The following is a 22045-nucleotide window of genomic DNA, read 5'->3' on the forward strand; positions in this document are numbered from 1 at the left end:
ATTTCTCCTTCATTTTTCAGTTTTTCTTTCTTTATAGATTTTTATCTTTATGGATAATGGTAATTTTTTAATTTTTCATAGATACTGTCAAACCAATTTAATTTAATTTTTTATAGATATTGTCAAACCACTGTAATTTTATAGATACTGTTAAACCACTGTAATTGCTATATAATTTTATTTATATTAATTTCATGGTTACATCGATTTATGTGTGTGCATAAAGGTGTTATAATGATATATATTCCACTTACATAGGAATAGTGCCCAATCTGCGTTTAATAACATTAGACTAGCAGCAGGCACAATGATATATTTCCTGCTGGGCCGGCATAGTAATAGGCTTAGCATTGGCAATCCCCTTAGCAAACATGGCGGCTGGGTCCCGCGCATGCGCGATTGGTAACTATACCCTATAAAAGTGGAAAGGTGTATGAAGATGGCCGCTCCAGATGACGTCTGAATGACGAAACGCGTAGGGCGTGGCCAGATACGTACACCTTCAGCACAAACGGCGTGCCAGCCGAGTGGACGTACCGAACGCTTTTAATACAATACGTGTTTTTTCCGTACTAAATGTGAGTATTTTTAAGGTTGTTTCAAATAAACTGAGTTTCAAACATACTACACCATGGACAGTCCTCTTTTCTATCACATGTAAACGAGGTACAACACCCCCACGGAAGAACGAGGGATCTCCCCAGCATCACAGCAGAGACAGCCCAAGAAGCGACACAGTGGCTTATACTGTGGAGGCTGATCCACCCCGGACGGGGTCATATCTCTGGTGAGAGCAAAATTCATAAACGTTCACTGCAAACGTTCACTGCGAACAAATATTGAAGTCACTCCCTCCACTTATCTCTTATATATAGAAGACCTTTTTTACTATCAAATATTCGTTTTATGTTTACATTTTAATTCGTTTTCGTTTTATGTTTAAATTTTAATTTTTAAACCTTATTCAATTGGACTTTCACATTTGACTTGTCACCGCAAGATTTTTTCACTTTCTGGACTCAATTTTTATTCTTATCTTTGTTTTATATTGTGCAAACTTTGGCATGTTCTGAGATTTGACACAGTGTGTTTGCACCCACTATTCCACTAGTATTCACGTCTGTATAATTTTGAACAATTTGGTTTGTTGTTCCCCTTTACGACCATTCAATTGGTTGTGCCATAATCACAGTCACAAGCACTTTGAGTAGTTTTCACTATTGAATATTGATTGATTCATGGTATTTTTATTAATTATTTATTTATTCATTTTATCAAATTTTTTGTGGATTGTACAGTTTTATTTCATTTTACTAACCAGCACGCTGGAAAATTTATATTCACTTTGCATTCACTATTTAATATGGATTGATCCCCAGCACTTTATTATTTATTGATTTTATTATTTAGTCCATCTAGGCCTATCCCTGGTTTTAAAAATATTAGCCAGCAAGCTGGAAAATTTGTACAGTTTTATTTTATGATATACTTTTTTAGTGAGTTTAACAAGGTATAGCGCCATATCTATTCTCTTTCTTTCACCTATTTCACTGTTCCAACCATCTGGATGGAAACATAATAGAGGCTGCTCTTACCTACATTACACTACATACTCTCTGTATAACAAATTCCATAGCGCATCCTATCCCTTTGTTTTTATTACCATTTATTTAAAGTCCTACGACTTTAAAATCTTTAGGGTGCAGCAATGGACCTTTTTAAATATGTTAACAGTAGAGCCATTAACCTGGTTGAAGTGTTCAACCAAGAACAAGTAGTAAATAAGCAAGATTTGGATAGCCTGTTTAAACAGTTGAAACATAATTTAGAGAAACAATTAAGAGTATGGTGGGACGTAGCCATTTTGGAGATGTACATCTCAGAAAAAATAACACCTAGAAGACTAAGATGGGACGTCTCACCCAATGACGCTCTAAATGATAAACACCTTGTTAAACAGTGAGTTTAACAAGGTATAGCGCCATATCTATTCTCTTTCTTTCACCTATTTCACTGTTCCATCCATCTGGATGGAAACATAATAGAGGCTGCTCTTACCTACATTCTCTGTATAACAAATTCCATAGCGCATCCTATCCCTTTGTTTTTATTAGGATATTGGGTTGAGTTTTGTATATTAATGTAAGGAGAGCTTTGCAAGGTTTCTGTACTATGGCCATTAAAACGATGAAGGAAGTTGTCATGATCCCTTAGCTGATTTTTATGTACTGTAAAATAAGAGTAAAATTCAGGAGCACGAGTGCCAAATTTGAAATCATTGTGGCGGCATAGCATACTCCTTGCTACCAAAATAATTGACAAACGTTCTGGTGGTCTTCCAAACTCCTGCATTCACCAAAAATTATTTAACTGTATTACATTTTTGCCACAAAACAGTATGCAGCCATGCAGTGCTGGTTTCATTCATGATGTTCAGTCTGTGGGCCTCCAAATACTGCAGTATTTCACAACTTTTCTTTTATTTTTATATAAATTGTGTTTTTACTGAATATAGAACATAGTGCAGTGCAGAAACTAAAAAAAAAAAAAAGAAGAGCACATCTGGTATATTGAAATTCAAAAGAATCAATTGTAGATCAAGAGGGCTATAACTGAAAAGTAGTTGGAAACTGAAGATAAGCGACTGAGATGTTAGGTTGATATGTGGGTATCAGGAGGTAATTAGGGTGTGATGCCGTACTCAGATTTGTCCCACAAATCCCAAACTCTATCAAATCTGTCCACTGCATCATCTACCTGGGCTGTCATGTGTTCCATTCTACGAATTTCGGCAATAACCTGTAAAAATTGATCCTGAGATGGGGGGGTGTGGGACAACCAACAGATAGGGATAACTCACTTGCTGGACAGCAAGATATAGGAGGCTAATTTGTTCAAAGCTTTCCCCAGCCCAGAGAAGGGGAGACCCAGAAGGAGATATAACAGATCCAACGGAAGAGAATGCTCAAATATACGCTGAAGCAGAGACATCATCATGGACCAAAAGGGCACAATTAGTTCACATTGCCAGAAGATGTGGCAGTGGGTGCCTCTAGATTTACCACATCTCCAACAAAGAGGAGAGAGGGAGGGGTTATAATGATGCAGTATTTCTGGAGGCCTGTACCAGAAGAGAAGCATTTTAAGTGCTGTCTCTCTCTGTGTCATGCACCTGGATACTTTAGACGTTGAGGTCCAGATCATATCCTATTGAGGGAGGGAGATTGGGCCCATTTGTGCATATAAGTGTGTAAGTCTTCAGAGAGTGGAAGGGACTCCTGCAGTAATTGATATATGTTAGATATTAGCTGCATTTGATGGGGGCTTTGGGAACAAAGGAGCTCAAAGGTTGTTGGTTTAGGTAGAGTATGGAGCAGAGAGAGTTGATAGATAATGACTCACTTGAGATATGAGTAGAACAAATTTTTGGGTATCTGGTGCTTAGACTGGAGGTCCACAAAGGTCCGGAGCTTTTGGGTAATTGGATGAGCAAATTGGCAGAGCTAAAACAGACCTGCCTGTGCCCATGGAAGCATTTGAGTGTGGGATAGGCTATCTGGGATTAAGGGGGTTGTAAAGTACATTGTGGGGGGGTATGGTGAAGAGAGAGAGAGAGAGAGAGAGAGAGAGAGAGAGAGAGAACCTTGTAGCACATGTACTTTGAGGTTTGGGATCTTGGTGCAGTGGGGCTGACCAGACTAGGGAGCAGGGATGGGTAAGGAACAGAGAACCCATCTTAATCTCTGACCACCTAATTGTCGGTGAGAGGCTAGACCAGTATACCACAGCACGTAGATGGCCAGGTAGTATTTGTGAATGTCTGGGGCCCCCAGACCCCTTCAGTTTCTGGGAGAGAAGATCACTGAGCTTGCTACTCTGTGTGTCTTATTTCCTCATATGAATCTGAGGAACCATTGTTTGATCAGTTTCAGTTGAGACATGGATATGGGGACTGGAAGGGTGTCAAAAAGTATAGTAGTTGAGGCATGACTGACATTTTCACCACATTGATTATGCCAAACCTACAATACAGGGAATAAATTCCAGTGGGTTAACAGGGCATTGATGTCCTTAAACAGTGGTGTGTAGTTGGTTGAGTACAGGGAGGAGTAGGTAGGGGTAATTTGTACGCCTAGATATTTCAGAGCGGAGGTACACCACTTGTATGGGTATGAGCTTTTTGGGGATGTTAGATCTTCCAGGGGGATATGTAGAGGCAATGATTCTGTTTTAGAGGTGTTGATTTTGTAACCAGATAGGTAGCTAAACCGGGAAAGGAGAGCATGCAGGGATGGGAGGGAAATGTGAAGGTCAGCAGAATATCATCCGCGAATAGGGATAATTTATATTCTCTATTGCGCATTGGAACCCCTCAGATATCAGGATGGAACCGTATAGCTTCCTCTAAGGGTTCCAGACATAGAATGAATAGGAGCAGGGATAGAGGGCAGCCCTGTCTAGTACCGTTTGAAATAGGGAAGGTCTGGGATGTAAATGAGGCCAATTGGACCTGAGATAAGGGGTTGGAATAAAGATCCAATAAAGCAGATATAAATGGACCCTGAAACCAAAATTTGGAAAGGGTAGCAAACACGTAGGGCCAGCTTAATCTATGAAACGCCTTTTGGGCATCTAGGCTAAGGATCAATGCTGGTCTGCGTACTTTGTTCAGCATATCGATGATGTCGATGGTGCGCCTAGTGTTGTCCCCAGCGCGTCTAGTGGGGACAAAGCCTACTTGGTCTCTATCAATCAATTTGGTTAGGAATTGGGATAGGCGAATGACCAGAATTTTAGTGAAGAGTTTGTAATACGAAGCCCTGTAGAAGGGAGTTGTACAAAGATAATAGATGGGGTCACAAGATCAGTTAAAATGTCCTGTTGTAGGAATAGGTGAGACTGGGCTCCGCGATTTGTGTAGAGGTACGTGATTAATAGTATTAGCTAATTCTTCTCCAGAAATGGGGGTGCTTAAAGTGGAAGTAAACCCTCCTATCTCTTTCAGCCAAGGAAGCTGCCATCTTGGTCTTTGTTTAATCTTCAACTGCCATGAAGCTGCACATGTGATCAGTTATGACACCAGCCATTGGATGGTTTGACAGTTTGGTTGAGAGCACAACCAATGTGACAGTTAGCATTTCCGGCATGCCGGGAATGTAACTGTTTTTTTAAACTATTAAATCGATGGGTTTACTTCCACTTTAATATGTGTAGGTCCGGTTTGGTCAGTTTTGATAGTTTTATGTCTGATAGAAAAGTCTCCTGATCAAATGGGGGATGAAGTTGTGGGGTCAAGCAATTGTAAAGTTTAGCGTAAAACTCACCAAAGACCCAAGTCATGGTTTGTGGGCAGTGGGTGGGGGTCCCTTTGGATTGTTTAAGGTGATCCGAAAAGGAATGTAAGGGCCTAGGGTTGAGCCTAGAGACTAACATTCTATGTGGTTTATTGGAGAACTCGTAGAACAGGGGTCTCAAACTGGTGGCCCTCCAGCTGTTGCAAAACTGCAAGTCCCATGATGCATTGCAAAGCTGAAATTTACAAGCATGACTGCCACAGGCAGAGGTATGATGGGAATTGTAGTTTTGCAACAGCTGGAGGGCCACCAGTTTGAGACCCCTGTCGTAGAAATTTTTCTTAGCCCATAGGAGGAATTTGTCTATAGCTGACATCTCCAGGCACTTTAGCCTATTTCATACTGAAGTTACTGTCTGTAGTTGAGCCACGATGGGAGAGTGAACTAGGGAGTGCTCAACTGTTTGCAGTTCGGCCAGTAAGGATGATTTAAGGAGGGCCACATCCTTATTTCCACGGGAGCTTACTAAAAAACATTGCCCCCTGAAATACACCCTGTGAGCTTCCCATAGAGTGGATGGACTGGAGACAGTGCCTACATTGAGCTGGAAGTATTCTGTCAGAGCGAGGGAAAGTACATCTTTCTTTAGTTTTAGGGTCATTTAGCAGTGATCCATTAAGCCTCCAATGACATTTCTTAGGGTATGCAGTGGCGAGGGAAAGGTCTAAGGTCAGGGGGCATGGTCTGACCAGGTAATGGGGTCTAAATCAGCTGACTCTGTGTTGGGTAGGAGGGGGGCCATCATGAAAAAGTGGTCAAGTCTAGAGAACATTTTGTGGGGAGGAGAATAGAATGAAAACTGTTTGCGTGTTAGGTGTTTAATCCGCCAGGTGTCAAACAGGTGGTGGGCATGTGTCAGTTTGCAAAAGAATGTGGATAAAGATTGTGCTGGGAGGGCTAGTTTAGTGTGGAATGGGGATCTCTTATCTCGTGGAGAGAATGGTATTGAAGTCTCCACCTATCACCGTAAAGGGCTGTGAGAAGCGTTGGCACTGTTCAAATGCCTCAGTTAAGAATTTGATCTGACCTGAGTTAGCTGCATATACATTCATAATTGTAATGGAACAAGACATATAAACACATTGCATTATTATGTAGTGACCTGTGGGTCTAGATGTATGGACTGGATCTGGAGAGGGCAACAGTGTCTAATCAGTATTGCGATGCCAGCCTTACCAGATGAGTCAGACGCCATGTTAGAGATCGGAAAACATTTGGATGCAAATTTAAAGGAACCTCCAGATCGGAAGTGGGTTTCCTGATTCAGGATCACATCCGCACCGGAGGCCCTGAACTCCTTCAAAGCCAGCCATCATTTTTTGATGGAGTTCAGGCCTTTCACATTATATTACAACAGCTTCAGAGCTATACCAAGGTATAAGTAGAATTTAGCCAGTGTAGATATTGTAGAACAGGTAGCTTCCCAACAGTGGGATTATAGGTTAATAGATTTATATTAATCAACATACCATACTGTACTGTGGAAAACATTAGAAAAATGGCAAAGGTAAAAAAAGTAAAAAAGGAGCACAATAACAGAAAAAAAAGTAAAAAAAAAGAGTCCTGAAGATGTGTAGCTGCAAAATAACAAAAAGGCTGGGTTGGCCTAAAAAAAGTAGACCTAATAACATGTGTAAGCCTGAGTCCCAACAGTGACTCAGGAGTCCTCGGCCGCAGCCAAAAAAAAAGAAACAGAGTAGTTAATCTTCCATCAGCAAAAGGTGAATTGGAACAAATCCAACCTGTGAGAAGGGGTTAGGGGGTCCGTGATCCCAAGGAAAGAAAAACCTCCTGAAGGATGACTCACAGGGTCACTCACAGTAAGCCTTCGATCATTTTCCTCGCACTGAGGTCGATCAATGATGGGGCTGAAGGAAGTCGGGGGTAGTAGAAATTGGTTGCCCTTCATCCTCTGGTAATGGTGGTAGGCCCAGGTTTTTGAGGAAAAAATCTCCTTCTTGTAGATCCTGGAGGGTATGTTGGGGCGCCATCTTTTGTTGCACTGAGGCGTAAGATCTTGTGTAGGTGAGAGGTGATGGGACGTAGGGAGCGCCTTTTAGCCAGGGTGATTGGAGAGAGGTCACTAAATATTTGAATTCTGTCGCCTTTATAATCAATAGGGGATTGGTTGTGGGTAAGCAGGGTCAGCGACTCTAATAAAAGTGGAACCGCACCACTATGTCAGAGACCTGTGGGCCCGATCAAGGCTCCAGTCTATGTCCACTATGTCAGGAGCAAGGTGTTTAAACAGACCTAATAAGTACTTTCTGATGATATTGTCAGCCACATTTTCTGAGACCGCAGATACTGAGGTTTTGGCGCCTTTCTCTGTTTTCCAGGTCTTCTTGCTGAAGTTGTAGCAGGGACACAGAGTTTTTAAGAGAGGCATTTTATTCTTCCAGGGCCTGAACATACTGTAATGTCTCATTAAACTTGGTTTCCAAAGTTGTTGTGAGCTCATCAAGCTGGTCAATCTCCCCTCTGAGCTCCCTGTAAACTTCCTCACCTCTTGGGCTATTCCCCTTGCTTGCTGCTGTGCAAGCAGTACAGGGGTTAAAATGGACTGAGAGGATGAAGGGTGATGTGGGGGAAGGGCTTGCTGGGAGTTGTCGTCCACCATCTGGGTGCTAACGTACTCCTCCGGGTCTCCTTGTGTAATCAAGACCGGGGGATTGAGGACTAGTCAAGAAGCGGTCCATTGTGACTACAGGCTGTGGCGCTTGCGGTGTTCGATAGTAAGGTTGTTGGTCCCTCATCTTTACCATGGGGTGCTAGGAGGCTCTGATGGGTCTATAGGTCTTACCCCCATGGAGAATGTATGACAATGGGGCTGTGCAGGGGTCACGGAGAGTAGAGCAGGTCCGGAGCTCACGAATAACACATCCACCATCTTGAAGAGTGGTGCATGTGCCCCCTCTCACAACTGTTTTTTGGCTAAGTAGACAGTTTAATGTTACAGTCATACTAGTAAGTTTTTTTTTTCTGAACCATCTTCTTGAAGGTGAAGAACAGGTAACCGTTACCTTAAATTTAGTCTACCTTTGAATTATGTATATTACCATTGCATAAAGAGATAAAAATATTTTTGGGAATGGTGGTGGATATTAGTAATTACAATAAAAGATTTTGGGTGGATTTTGAGCATATTAACAAAAAGTCAGTTTGATATTAATCTGATGAAGAAATGTTGCCAGACATGTAGTAACTGAGTTTCCTTACTATTTACTGCTTTTTTGTTTTTCAGATTGAATCTGTACAGTTGCAGGTAATACTAATTATACATATTTTGCTGTGCATATTTAGAGTATGTGTTTAAATGAATTTTTCTACATGTTTTATTTTAACTAAACGACATAGGTAGTTGGTAAATTTCAGAGTTGTCGAGCTATCTAAAGATGGTCTTTTGAGATACTATAGCTCTTATTTAGAATAATTTGATGCATGCAGTTGTGTTAATAACAGTATTTTATTATTTTTCTTTCAGGATCCAGGAAAGAATCGGATTGGCCAGTGGTTAAATGTGACGGTCAATCAAGGATTGGCTGATATTTCCCTTGAACTTGCCTCTGAGCCTTTGCTGGGGGAATACACCATCCGGGCGAACGAGGCAGTCCATCATTTTAATGTGGAGGAATATGGTGAAGAAATACTCTTTGTTGTTGATTTACTAAATTATAGAATACAAATTCTGGTGCAGCTCTGCATAGAAACCAATCAGCTTCCATTTTTTTTTTGTGTTTTTTTAATCATAGCTTAAAGTATAACTAAAGGCAAAACTTATTTTTTTTTCATTTTGGATAGAGCAAGGGAGGATTATAACCCTGTCAGATTTTTCTTCCATCTATGTCCCATTGCGGAGATTTCCCTTCACTTCCTGTCCCACATTGGGGATTTTCTTATCCTTTTCCTTTCAATTATAAATGGTAAACAGGACAAATAGACATGGGCACAGACAGTAATACAACCTGGCAAGCATTCTAATCCCTCTCCACTCTATCCAAAACAAAAAAAAAAAGGTTTTGCCTTCAGTTACACATTACTTAAAGCGGGAGTCCGCCGTTTTTTTTTTTTTTTAAAAGCCAGCAGCTACAAATACTCCAGCTGCTGACTTTTAAAATAATGACACTTACCCGCCCAGCGCGTCCGTGATGTCGGCACCCGAAGCCGATCTCTCGATCGTCTCTCGGGTGCTGCCGCTGCCATCTTGACTATGGGAATCAGGAAGTGGAGCCTTGCGGCTTCATTTCCCGGTTCCCTACTGCGCATGCGCGAGTCGCGCTGCGCAATAAGGATGGTCCCGCTGTCTCTGGGATCCATGTGTTTCCCAGCAGACAGCGGGAGACCTTCGGAAAGGGGTGTAGATATCTGCGGAAAGGGGCTTATATTCTGCAGATATCTATGCCGGAAGTGGGTGCAGATACCTGTACTGTACAGGTACCTGCACCCCCCTCCCCCCTGAAAGGTGCCAATTGGGTTCCAATGAGCGGAAGCTCCCTTTAGGGTGGACCTTCGCTTTAAACAAGCAAACGGTTAGAAACGGATTGTCTACCATGCGCAACTGCACCAGATTTTGCTCTATCCAATTTTAGCAAATATATCCCTTTGTTTACTGTATATTTATATATATATATTCCTAGGTCTGTACTGAAATTATTTGTTTTTTTATCACCATAGTCCTACCAAAATATGAAGTAACGTTCCAGTTTCCCAAGGTTCTTCTCTTCAACAGTGAAACTATACCAGTTAAACTATGTGCCAGGTGATGCATACAAAATGTTAGCTGGATTATGACATATTATTTTACTGTAAACTGATCTTAAGCTTAGTGAAATTAATATTTTGTGCAATGAAACTTGCCCAATACACATGGAACGGGGAGTGCTATTTGTAAGAAATTAGCAATTTGTTTAGTTCCGAATTCTTATTTTTTTTTACGAATTTTGACAAATTTGTTAACTTAGAAATATCAGAATTTTCAAATTTTTGCAAATTCAGAAATTCGACTTTTTGGTAATTTGGAAAATTTGAAAATTCGAAAATTTGGAAAATTCGAATTTTTAGAAATTAAGAAATTCGACTATCCAAAAAAGAATGAAAATTCAAAATAACGAAAATCCGAAAACTCAAAAGTTCAAAAATCTGAAATAATAATTAACTAATAACAACTTAACTATTACTAACAATTAAATTATAGGTATTGAAATTTAATTTCAAATTTGACTGTTAGTGAACGTAACAAATACAAACTTATCTGAAGTTACAAATTATCTGAAATAACGAATGGAACGTAATGAATTAGTAATCATAAATAACAACAATAATATTAATAAAACTTTTTTATTATTATCATTTCTTATTCATTTGTTCTGTTCCATTTGTTTAGATGCACATTCGTTATTTTGGATAATTTGTAACTTCGGATACATTTGTATTTGTTATGTTCACTAAGGGCCGGTTCACACTGCGACGCGAGGCGAGGCGACACGGCTCGCCTCGCCTCGCTCCCGCAAGTCGCCCCCATTCTGTACAATGGAACCGTTCTGAGAGGAGCGACTCGAGTCGCTCCGACTCAGAAAAAAGGTTCCTGTACTACTTTGGGGCGACTTGCATTGACTTCTATACAGAAGTCCTCTGCAAGTCGCCGCTGAGGTCCGTGCAGGTCGCGGTGAGGCAAGTCGGAGACGCCTCGCCGCGCATCGCTGTGTGAATCGGCCCTTACAGCCAAATTTGAAAGGAAATTCCAATACCTATAATTTAATAGCTAGTTATTATTAGTTAGTTATTCTTTCAAATTTGGGGATTTTCTTTATTTTCGGATTTTCTAATTTTCTAATTTACAAATTTACACATTTTTAGAATTTACGAGTTTTTGAATTTACAAATTGCAATCATAGCGAATGACCCAAAAAAAAACAAAAAAACATGAATGATACAAAAACTAACACATTTTTTGAAAAGTGCACATGTCTACCTATTATTATTGTACATGATTTATTTAGCTCCAACAGTTTGTGCAGCAATTTAAAATATAAAGGAAGATATTACAGTTACAATACAGTAAAAAAAAAAGAGCGTTACCAAGACCATACTCATGAGAGCTTACACATGTGCTGAAAATCATCCGAAAACGGTTGGTTCAGAAGTTACCGGCTGACTTTTAGCCAGGCGCATTCCAACGACCGGCTTCTGATGATCGAGCATTCTGAAAAACCAACAGATGATCAGCATTCGATTACTGGCTGTGATTGCCGGCCGGTGTTCTGGTGGGGGGGGGCAGTCCCACTGTCAGAACACAATAGCACAGCAGGGATATTGCTGTACTAACATTGCTTAGTTAGTACAGCAATCTCCTATTTCCATTCAGCCCACTGGGATGACAGAAGAAAAAACTGCCTGTATGTACCAGGCTTTACTCTCCCCTTTTTTAAATGAATACAATATACTATTTTACCTGTCCTTGACTAATGGTAAACAACAGATACTTAAAGTCTATGGAATGTTTCCTCAGGTACACCTATGGAAAGCCAGTATTGGGAGATTATAGGATTGAGATATGCCGTCGAAGAAGAATTGGATATCATACGGTCTTGTTGCATGCCATTGTATATATTGAGCCCCTCAATATCTGTGCAAACTACACTGGAAAGGTAAATTATTAGAAGAGACAAAAATGAGCTCATCAATTTATATACTTTCTACTTTTTTTTTTTTTTTTGCATTTAAATTCCTTTGGATGCAAAAGGAGTACTCACAATTCCTTGATTTTGTTAGCTTCTTACATGAAACAAATATCTTAGCAATGCTGAATATGGTTGTATTACTATCAGAGACGACCCGCTCATTAGGGAAGCCGCCCCCGTAATCCATGGACCCAGCCCCTAATCTCCATGCAGGGTGTCAGACACATGGATTTTTTTTTCTTTTTTAGAAGCACATGATTACAGCCAGAGGCTCTAATTGGCTTCAAAAATGGTGGACTCGGTGTGCAGAGCCCACCCACTTGTGTGACATTAGCAAATTAATATTAGCTAATGCCTTCCTGCTTCACCTCCCAGCCAATTAGGAAGCGGGTCCCGAGACCTTATTGCCCTGGAGTCTTAGGAGTCCCAGTCAATCAGGTCTCAGGACCCACTTCCTGTTCGGCTGGGAAGAGAAGCAACGGCCCTGGCTTGGCTCTTCCCTCCTCCCGCACCTCCCTGCATAAGGTAAGGCCATGGATCACTGAGTGGGGGGGGGGCAGTTTTTTTTTTGCTGCCCCTCCCCCCCAAAAAAATTTGGGCACTGGATGCCACTAATTACTAATAAAACTGTACCATTAGCAGTCTACATGACTCACTGCATCTTCTTTTCAGCTGGATCATTCAGGATGTACCACACACCATGTAAAGTCTGACATTTATAATTTACCAAGAAGTGACATTGACAGGAATTTGGAGGGATCTGCCTACATCACTGAACAGGGTACAGGTAAGTCTGGGTAAGGTAGGTAAGGGGAACCCAAACCATTTTTTTTTAAAATTGCATGGGAGTCCCCCCCCAAAATCCAAACCAGGCCCTTCAGGTCTGACGCCATGTGACATAAGAGGAAGGTGGGGTCATCCATTTACGTTACCGAGTGGCCCCACCCTCAGCTATATAACAGCTGTCATTGATAAGAAGCGTCACTCGACGGGAGCCTCCCATGGGGTGGAGCTGTTGCGTTTTTTCTTCTTTTTTTCGGTTTGTCGGGGGGCGTGAGATGAAATTACATCACAGGACATTTTTATTTTTTTATTTTTTAATAAAGGACTTGTCCTAAAGTGTCTCCTGTCTTTATTACTATTTTCGACATTTTAATTTGGTGAATGGACAATGTACCCGTTACCAATTCACATGGGGGGCTAGGATCTGGGGGACCCCTTGTTCAAGGGGGCTTCAAGATACCGATAAGCCCTCCGCCCACAGACCCCCACAACCACTGGGTAAGGGTTGTGGGGATGAGGCCCTTGTCCTCATCAAAGCACCCTCCCCATGTTGAGGGCATGTGGCCTGGTACGGTTCAGGAGGGAGGGCTCTCTTGTCCCCCCTTATTTACATGCAGCCAGGTTGTGTACCTGGATAAGGGTCTGGTATGGATTTTTGGGGGACCCCTACACCCTTTTTTTTGTTATTTGGCACAGGGTTCCCTTAATATCCATACCTGACCTGAAGGGGCTGGTATGGATTTTGGGGGGACCCCCACGCAATTAAAAAAAAATGGTTTTGGGTTCCCCTTAACATCCATACCAGACCCAAAGGGCCTAGTAATGGACTGGGGGGAACTCATGCTGTTTTTTTCAATGAGTTTTATCTATATTGCTGAGACAGGACAATTCATTACAGCAGCAATCAGTTTTAAATGACTTTTCTTCCTTTAGAAATGTAATTTTGCTGTAGTATTGTTCTAAACACGGGAAAACTGTGCCACTTTACAGGCATACTATAGGCACCCCCCATGCACGATATTTAAAGGAATATTTCATTTTTATTGTTTCACTTTAAGCATTATAAAAATCACTGCTCCCAAAAAAAGGCAGTTTTTAAAACTTTTTTTTTTTTGCATTGATACATGTCCCCTGGGGCAGGACATAGGCCCCCCAAACATTTTTTTATGACAATACCATGCATATAAACCTTTCAATTTAGCATTTTTGTTTTTTCATGTTAGTGTCCATAGACTTTAATGGTGTTCCGCGGCTTTTCAAATTTGCCGTGAACACCGCATAATATTCGCTGATCGGGCAAAGAGGTTTGAGTCGAACACTTGGCTTATCCCTATTACTGAGTATTCTTTGCAAAGTGGATTTTAATTTTATTTCACCTCATTCACTATATTCAGATACATGAAAATAGAGTTTGCAGAGTGAGCATACTCCACTCCTTTAACTGCTTGCTGACCAGCCGCTGTTGTTATAGGGGCGGCAGCTTGGCTCCCCTAAACAAATCGCCGTAGCTGTACAGCGGCTGCTTAAAGGGCTATAGGGGGGCACGCGGACACCGCCAGAGCCAATGCGTGTGGCCGGAAGTTGCGATGTCAATGTAAACAAGCAGATCCCCATTCTGTCAGGGAAATAGAGAGGGATCTGCTGTTTCTAGTGATCAGCAACAACGATCTCTCTGTACTCCCAGTTAGTGCCCTCCCACCACAGTTAGAAACACCTCCCTAGGACACAATTATCCCCTTGATCCCCCCCAGTGTTAACCCCTTTCCTGCCAGTGTCATTTAATTAGTAATCAGTGGATATTTTTAGCTCTGATCGCTGTATAATTACATAGTAGGTGAGTTTGAAAAAAGACAGAAGTATAAATGTCAATGGTCCCAAAAAAGTGTCAAAAGTGTCCGATCTGTCTACCGAAATGTTGCAGTCCCGTTAAAAATCGCTGATCACCGCCATTACTAGTAAAAAAATTATGCCATAAATATATCCCCTATTTTTTAGACACTATAACTTTTGCGCAAATCAATCAATATACGCTTATTGTGTTTTTTTTTTTTTTGTTTTTTTTTACCAAAAATATGTAGAAGACTACATATTGGTCTAAACTAATGAAGATTTTTTTTATTTTATTTTTTATTTGTTTGATATTTATTATAGCAAAAAAGTATAAAATAGTCAAATATTGTTTTTTTCCCCCGAAATTGTCACACTTTTTTTGTTTATAGCGCAAAAAATAAAAACTGCAGAGGTGATCAAATACCACCAATAGAAAGCTCTATTTGTGGGAAAAAAAGGACATGAATTTGGTTTGGGTACAGCACCGCACGACCGCAAAAAAAATGGCCGTGTCATTAAGGGGGTAAATCCTTCCCAGGGTGAAGTGGTTAATAAAACTGGAAGGAGAAGCTTCTAAAATTTGACATTCAGCTGCTCATTGAATACTGTGGTTTACTACACTTGTGTTCAGCAATTACTTGCTGTATTATTAGTAATTGTAATAAGTTGGGCTTTGTGCTCCTTTTGGAAAGGCGACTCGTGTCAAAATATCAGCAAACAAAAATTCCCAGCTCAGCCAGCCTGCAATATACTGAGTTAGCCTTTCTTACAGTTCATGTTAAAACAAGGGGTTTGGTTTGCACACATTTGCAAATATATGCGTAAGCTGTAGAGGCTGCGTTATGGCACCCCAGTGTACTGCACTCCTAACTCTATAAATTTGTTCCTTTTTCTAACTTTGTGCAGGAATTGAGTTATCAGCCAAAAGTCAGATACAAATCTCAAATGTCATAAGCAAAGTGCAGTTTGTTGACTATGAAAGCAGCTACAAACCTGGAATGCCATACAGAGGATTGGTGAGTTATACTACTTTGTTCTCCATTTGCTACCTTGAATTCTTATTATTATTTAAAGCAAACCTGTACTGAAAAGCTGTCATTGCTGACCTACCTCCGATAATTCTTGTTGTTTCAGCATTTTCTAGATCAGGGGTCTCCAAACTGTGTCCCAAAGTCCAGATGTGGCCCTTTGCTAGCCTTTATCTGGCCCTCGGGCACTATTCCTCCCACTGACACCAACAACGGGGCACTATTTCTTCCACCGATACCAATAATTGGATACTATTCCTCCTCCTAAAAGGGGCAATACTCCTCCTCTTTGACCACCAACCCTGAGGCCATATTTATTCTCACTGATGCCAGGCCCATGACATTTCTGCCCCTGCTGGCCACACTCCCGCCCTCCTATTGTCTGAACGACAATAAACTGGCCCTTTGAAAAGTTTGGAGACCCCTGCTCTAGATCATTAACCCAAAACAAGAATACAGATTATTAAATCAGACTGATGTCAGAACTCCAGATCTGCATACTTGGTTTGGATCAGTAGCCCATGATAGGCAACTATCATTTTTAGTAGTAGTGGTCAGCAAAGACAGTCTCCATTTCCTTTAACCGCTTCTGGACCGCCCACCGCACATTTACTGCAGCAGAGTGGCCCAAGTGCGAGAAACAATATACCCGTACATTGTTTCCTCTTCGGGTACCAGCGACCCGCTCCCGCTGTGATTGGACACAGCGGGAGCCAATCAGTGGGTCCGGCAGCCGTGATGGCCACCAGGAGCTGCCGATCATTCGCTGGAGAGGCAAAACGGCGGTCTGTCAGAGAGGAAGAGAGAAATCCTGTGTTCCTGCTAATCAGGAACACAAATCTCTCTCTTCTTCCAGTTAAACCATCCCCCTCACAGTTTGAAATCACTCCCTAGGAGAACACTTAAAGCGGGATTCCACCCTAAAGTGGAACCTCCGCTGATCGGATCCCTCCCCCCCTCCGGTGTCACAATTGACACCTTTCAGGGGGGAGGGGGTGGAGATACCTGTCAAAGACAGGTATTTACACCCACTTCCGGGCATAGACTCCCGTGGGAGTCTATGCCATTTCCTGCCCTGCCGCGCTGTCTGCTGGGACACACACGGGTCCCAGTGACAGCGTGGAGATTTCCTATTGCGCTGCGTGAGTCGCGCATGCGCAGTAGGGAACTGGGAAGTGAAGCCGATTCGCTTCACTTCCTGATTCCCTCACCTAGAATGGTGGCGGCAGCAGCCGAGGGCCGAGCGATCGATCGGCCTCGGCTGCCGACATCGCTGGAACCCGGGACAGGTGAGTGTCCATTTATTAAAAGTCAGCAGCTGTAGTATTTATAGCTGCTGGCTTTTAATATTTTTTTTTTGGTGGAATCCCTCTTTAACCCTTTTATCACCCCTGATATTAACCACTTCCCTACCAATGTTCTTAGTATAGTGACAGTGCATTTTTTAGCACTGATCACTACATTACTGTCACTGGTCCTCAAAAAGTGTCACTTAGTGTCCAACTTGTCCGCTGCAATGTCGCAGTCCTGCTAAAAATCGCTAATCGCCCCCATTACTAGTAAAAAAAAAAAATGTTTAAAATGCCATAAAAATATCCCCTAGTTTATAGACACAATAACTTTTGCGCAAACCAATCAATATAGAGATTTATTGGGATTTCTTTTAACAAAAATGTGTAGCAGAATACATACTGGCCTAAATTGATTAAGAAATTCGATTTTTGCCATTTTTTTTTATTGGATTGTTGGTCTTTTTTTGTTGATAGCGCAAAAAAATCTAAATCGCAGGAATGATTAAATATCACCAAAAGAAAACTCTTTGTGGGAAAATTTGAATTTGTGGGAAAAAAGGACATCGATTTTATTTGAGTACAGCGACGCAATGACACATAATTGTCAGTTAAATTAACGCAGTGCTGTATCGCAAATAATGGCCTGGTCATTAAGGCAGTGAAATCTTCTGGGGCTGAAGTGGTTAATTGAGATAATCACTTTAAGGCCAGCTACATCTGAAACCTTTTTTTATCAGAGTGGGAATAAGTTAAAACTCCTTAATATGACACAGACGGCACTTAAAACTTGGCAGACATTCTAACCTTTCTCCACGTTATCCAAAACAAGAAAAAACAAAAAAGAGAATAAAAAGTTAAAAAAATCATTTTGGCTGGAGTTAGACATTAAACCAAATCGTTTGCTTGCAATATTAGGCACCAACCAGTGACATTTTTACAGTGATCAGTGCTAAAAATATGCACTGTTTTTCCCTGTACACACCGACGGAAAATGTATCATCACATTGTGTTGTTGGAAATTCCGATCGTGCGTAGGCTCCATCGGACTTTCCATCGGAATTTCCAACACACGAAGATTGAGATCTGGATATAAAATTTTCCAACAACAAAATCCGATTGTTTCTGATTCCGACGCACAAAGTGCCACGCATGCTCAGAATAAATTACCAGACGAAAGCTATTGGCTACTGGCCTCTTTATAGTCCCGTCGTACGTATTGTACGTCACCTCGTTCTTAACGATCAGATTTTCTGACAACTTTGTACGACCGTGTGTATGCAAGACAATTTGGGTCAAAATCCGTCGGAAAAAATCAGATGGATTTTGTTGTCAGAATGTCCGATTGTGTGTACAGGGCATAACTGTACTAATGACAGTGCGAGGGAAGGGGTTAACACTGGGGGCGATCAAGTGTCTTCCCTGGTAGTGTTTTCTAAGCCCTTGTACACACGGTCGGAGATTCCGATGGAATGTGTCCGATCGGACCGTTTTGTCGGATATTCCGACTGTGTGTGATCTACATCGGACTGTTTCAGTCGGAGTATCTGACGGACCAATTTTCCAACTTGTTGGTAAAATTTTCCAACAAAATGCTCCGATTGGACATACTCCGATCATGTGTAGAGAATTCCGATCGAAAAAAAGTGCCACGCATGTTCAGATCAAATTCCTACACCAAAGCTATTGGCTACTAGTGTGAACGTAGTCCCGGCGTAACGAAATAACGTCATCACGTCGGATTTTCTGACAACTTTGTCCGACCGTGTGTATGCAACAGTTTTGGACAAAATCCGCTGGACAAAATCCTACGGATTTGGTTGTCGGAATCTCCGACCGTGTGTACAAGGGCTAACTGTGTGGGAGATGGACTGACTGGAACCACACAGAGATCCGTGTTTCTGCCTAGCAGGAAGATATGATCTCAATGTTTTCCTCTGTCAGAACAGCAATCTTCATTGTTTACATAGGCAGATCCCCATTCTGCCTCTGTGGGGAATGGCCCACCGATTGGATCCCCCTCTGACCTGCGGCGGTGTGCGCCTATATGGCTAGTTTACGAAATGATGTACAGGTATGTCGATTCACGCAGCCGCGCCACCTTCCTGCAGTCTAACTGCATCGGGAGGTCGGCAAGTAGTTAAATGGTTGGGGCAGTAAAACTATGTCTCGGCTACCAGCACCTAGCCACCCATGTAATGGAGTTACATTCATAGATAGACAACTTTCTCAAAGCCAGTAGAACTACTTTCACCAATCCAACCTCCTTCTAACTTTATGATGTATGCTGGGGGCAAATTACTAAGACTAGAACAGACAGAATCTGGAACAGCTGTGCAAGGTAACCAATAGGGCTCTAGCCTCAGCTTGTTCAGTAAGACCTCTTTCACATGGGCTTTCCATTCAGGTCCACCTGTCAGTTTTTCAGGCGGACCCGATCGGACCCTCAATTCACCCCTATCTGTAAAATCCAGATGGATGTGACCCTATTTTCCATCCTTCTGGAGGATCTGATCGGATGGGTTTGGATGAAAATTAACAGGCGATCCATTTTCATCTGATCTCCCCATAGAGGAGAGTGAGAATTTGATGTGCTAATTGCTGTGAAAGGGACTAGTAGAAGATGCCCACATCCCCAGTTAACTAATCTAGAGAAGAACCCTCTAGTGGGACTTTAAGGGCATAAACTTCAAAGAAGTAGAATTTATAATAAAAAGGTCTAAATATGTTTTATTTGTAAATGTTAAAAGCCAAAAAATTGTAGTGCAAAATTAAACCAATGCAATTGATGACGTTACAGTAAAAACATAATCAATGCAAAATGAATAACCACAGTTCTCTGTCAATGATCAGAGATCAGAGTAGTCTTCAACCCGTTTCTAGAGATTACGTAGTTCCTCTTCTTCAGGGTATGTGGTTATAATTACACAATAGTATCTACAGTGGAAAAATTAGGGGGAAGGGGAATACAATTAGAAGCTTCACAAACATGTTTGATATAACGTAATTTCATTATGTAGGTATTTACTAACCATATGGATATACTGTATATTCATATCCTAAATAGCAAGAAAAGTTTCCGCCATGAGACACCAGAAGTCCAAGAGGATGGGGAGCACCGGGCCCAACCCAAGCCCCCCACAAGGGGCACAGGTCCCAACCCCAAGTGGATACGCCAAGAGAGGAGAGCGGGGCTCACACAGGTCCATCTCTACACAGTGGGCAGAGGCGGACCTGTCATCCGCCTGCTCAGCGGGGATCAGTGGATCGATTCCCCCACTGAGCAAAGTGGAGCGGATTATATTGAATGTACAATAAATAAAGCGATGCATAAAAATGTTGGTAAATGGTATTATTACTATATTTATGTCCCTCTATAGATTGCTGTAACAGATTCCTTGGGTGATCCTCTTGCTGGCCATACAGTGCACCTCATGGTTTCAAGAAAAAAGGAGCAGACTCTTATGACCAATGAGAAGGGACAAGTGTCCTTCACAATCGAGAACACGAGCAGCTGGACAGGACTAGTAATAGTGGAGGTAACTATTTGAATAAGTACTTCTGGGTTTGGAAAATAATTTTACCCTTTTAGGTACATGTGAACAGGCTCTGGAGAACACTGGTAGACGAGTCTACCACAAAGCTCTCCTCTGCTTGATCTATGACAAGCATGTGAGGTGCTGTACTGCACTTAGTGGGTATTCCATTGTAAGGCAGTAGGTGATGGTGTTATAATATTTTATCTATATGTTTTTGCTGCTTCTTTTATAGGCTAAAACAAACCTATTAGAGCAACGACAAGTGGACAATTTTTTTCCACCAAAATATGGTCATGATGAACTCAACCTTAATCCTGTCTACTCTCGTAGCAAGAGTTTTCTGAAAATCCACTCCTTTCATATGGCTCTTCCATGTGAGGGGGAGCATGAGGCCAAGGTGGACTATATCATTAAGCGCACAGAGCTGGAGAATAAAGCCGAGCACTTGGATTTGCAGTATCTGGTAAGCCTTGATTTTTCCCATCTAAATTGCTTATTGTCAAGTATGATTTTTTTTTTTTGTACTTCATAAACTTGAACAAATACCATTAATGTGGTTGTAAATCTCAGACATGAAATATGAATAAAGCACAACCCTCTATAGCGTGTACTTGTCTCAGTCCACTCCAGAGCACTAATGCCTTGTACACACGATTAAACTATCCGGCGGACCAGAGTCTGCCGGACAATCCGCCTGTGTGTGGGCTCCGGCTGACTTTTTTTGCCCCAAATGTCCAGTGGACTTAGAAAGTAGTTTTGACTCAAAAATTGTCCGCTGGACTGCAAGTCCGGCGCGTGTGTGTGCTAGTCCGCTGGACTTTTGAAATGAACGCACTTTCCCGCACACGGAGGAAAGTCCATTCATTTTGAACGCGTCTCCAGGTAGCCAGGACTAGCGAAGGAAGTCAATGTCGCCACCTTCGACGGCGAGATTGCCATGTCGCTGGCCTCATCGCCTGGTATGGACTTAAAGGGGAAGCCTTACGCCAAAAAAAAGGCGTGGGGGTCCCCCCAAGGTCCATATAAGACCCTTATCCAAGCCCTCATCCCTGCGACCCCCCCACCCCAAAGCACCTTGTCCCCATGTTGATGAGGAGAAGGGTCTCTTTCCGAAAACCCTGGCCGTTGGTTGTCGGGGTCTGCGGGCGAGGGGCTTATCGGAATCCAGGAGCCCCCTTTAACAAGGGGTTCCCCAGATACTGGCCCCCCACCCTATATGAATGAGTATGGGGTACAATGTACCCCTACCCATTCACCTGTGAATGTAAATAAAACACAACACACAAGGGTTAAAAATAATTTATTGCACAGCTCCGGGGGTCTTCTTCCATCTTGGCTGGTCTTCTCGCCGGACTCCTCCGCTACCGTGTGTACAGGCCTTTAGAGAAAAGAGGTGACAAGGGGGAGGGAGCTCCAGTGATTTACAACCTCAGTTCTGTTTTGTTCCTGTGTGCTGTGTTAAAGGAGGTGTTTCCCTTCCTTCCAATCAGCTCTTTTCACTCAGTGGCGGCCGGTGCTATATTTTTTTTGGGGGGGGGGATC

General features: G+C 42.0%; 1 protein-coding gene across 1 annotated transcript in view; it reads left to right on the forward strand.

Moving 5' to 3' along the window:
- LOC143930915 (alpha-2-macroglobulin-like protein 1) overlaps nucleotides 1-22045 on the forward strand; it is a 139133-nt gene that overhangs the window by 35993 nt on the left and 81095 nt on the right. The window contains exons 5-12 of the mRNA XM_077455601.1: nucleotides 8599-8619; nucleotides 8839-8992; nucleotides 10029-10113; nucleotides 11863-12001; nucleotides 12707-12821; nucleotides 15554-15663; nucleotides 20345-20503; nucleotides 20736-20966. Of these exons, the coding sequence (XP_077311727.1) occupies nucleotides 8599-8619; nucleotides 8839-8992; nucleotides 10029-10113; nucleotides 11863-12001; nucleotides 12707-12821; nucleotides 15554-15663; nucleotides 20345-20503; nucleotides 20736-20966 (1014 nt within the window). The remainder of the gene's footprint in view (nucleotides 1-8598; nucleotides 8620-8838; nucleotides 8993-10028; nucleotides 10114-11862; nucleotides 12002-12706; nucleotides 12822-15553; nucleotides 15664-20344; nucleotides 20504-20735; nucleotides 20967-22045) is intronic.

Source organism: Lithobates pipiens, unplaced genomic scaffold, assembly GCF_037356315.1.
Source record: "Lithobates pipiens isolate NorthernLeopardFrog02 unplaced genomic scaffold, aLitPip1_a1.2 Scaffold_25, whole genome shotgun sequence".
Classification (NCBI taxonomy): domain Eukaryota; kingdom Metazoa; phylum Chordata; class Amphibia; order Anura; family Ranidae; genus Lithobates; species Lithobates pipiens.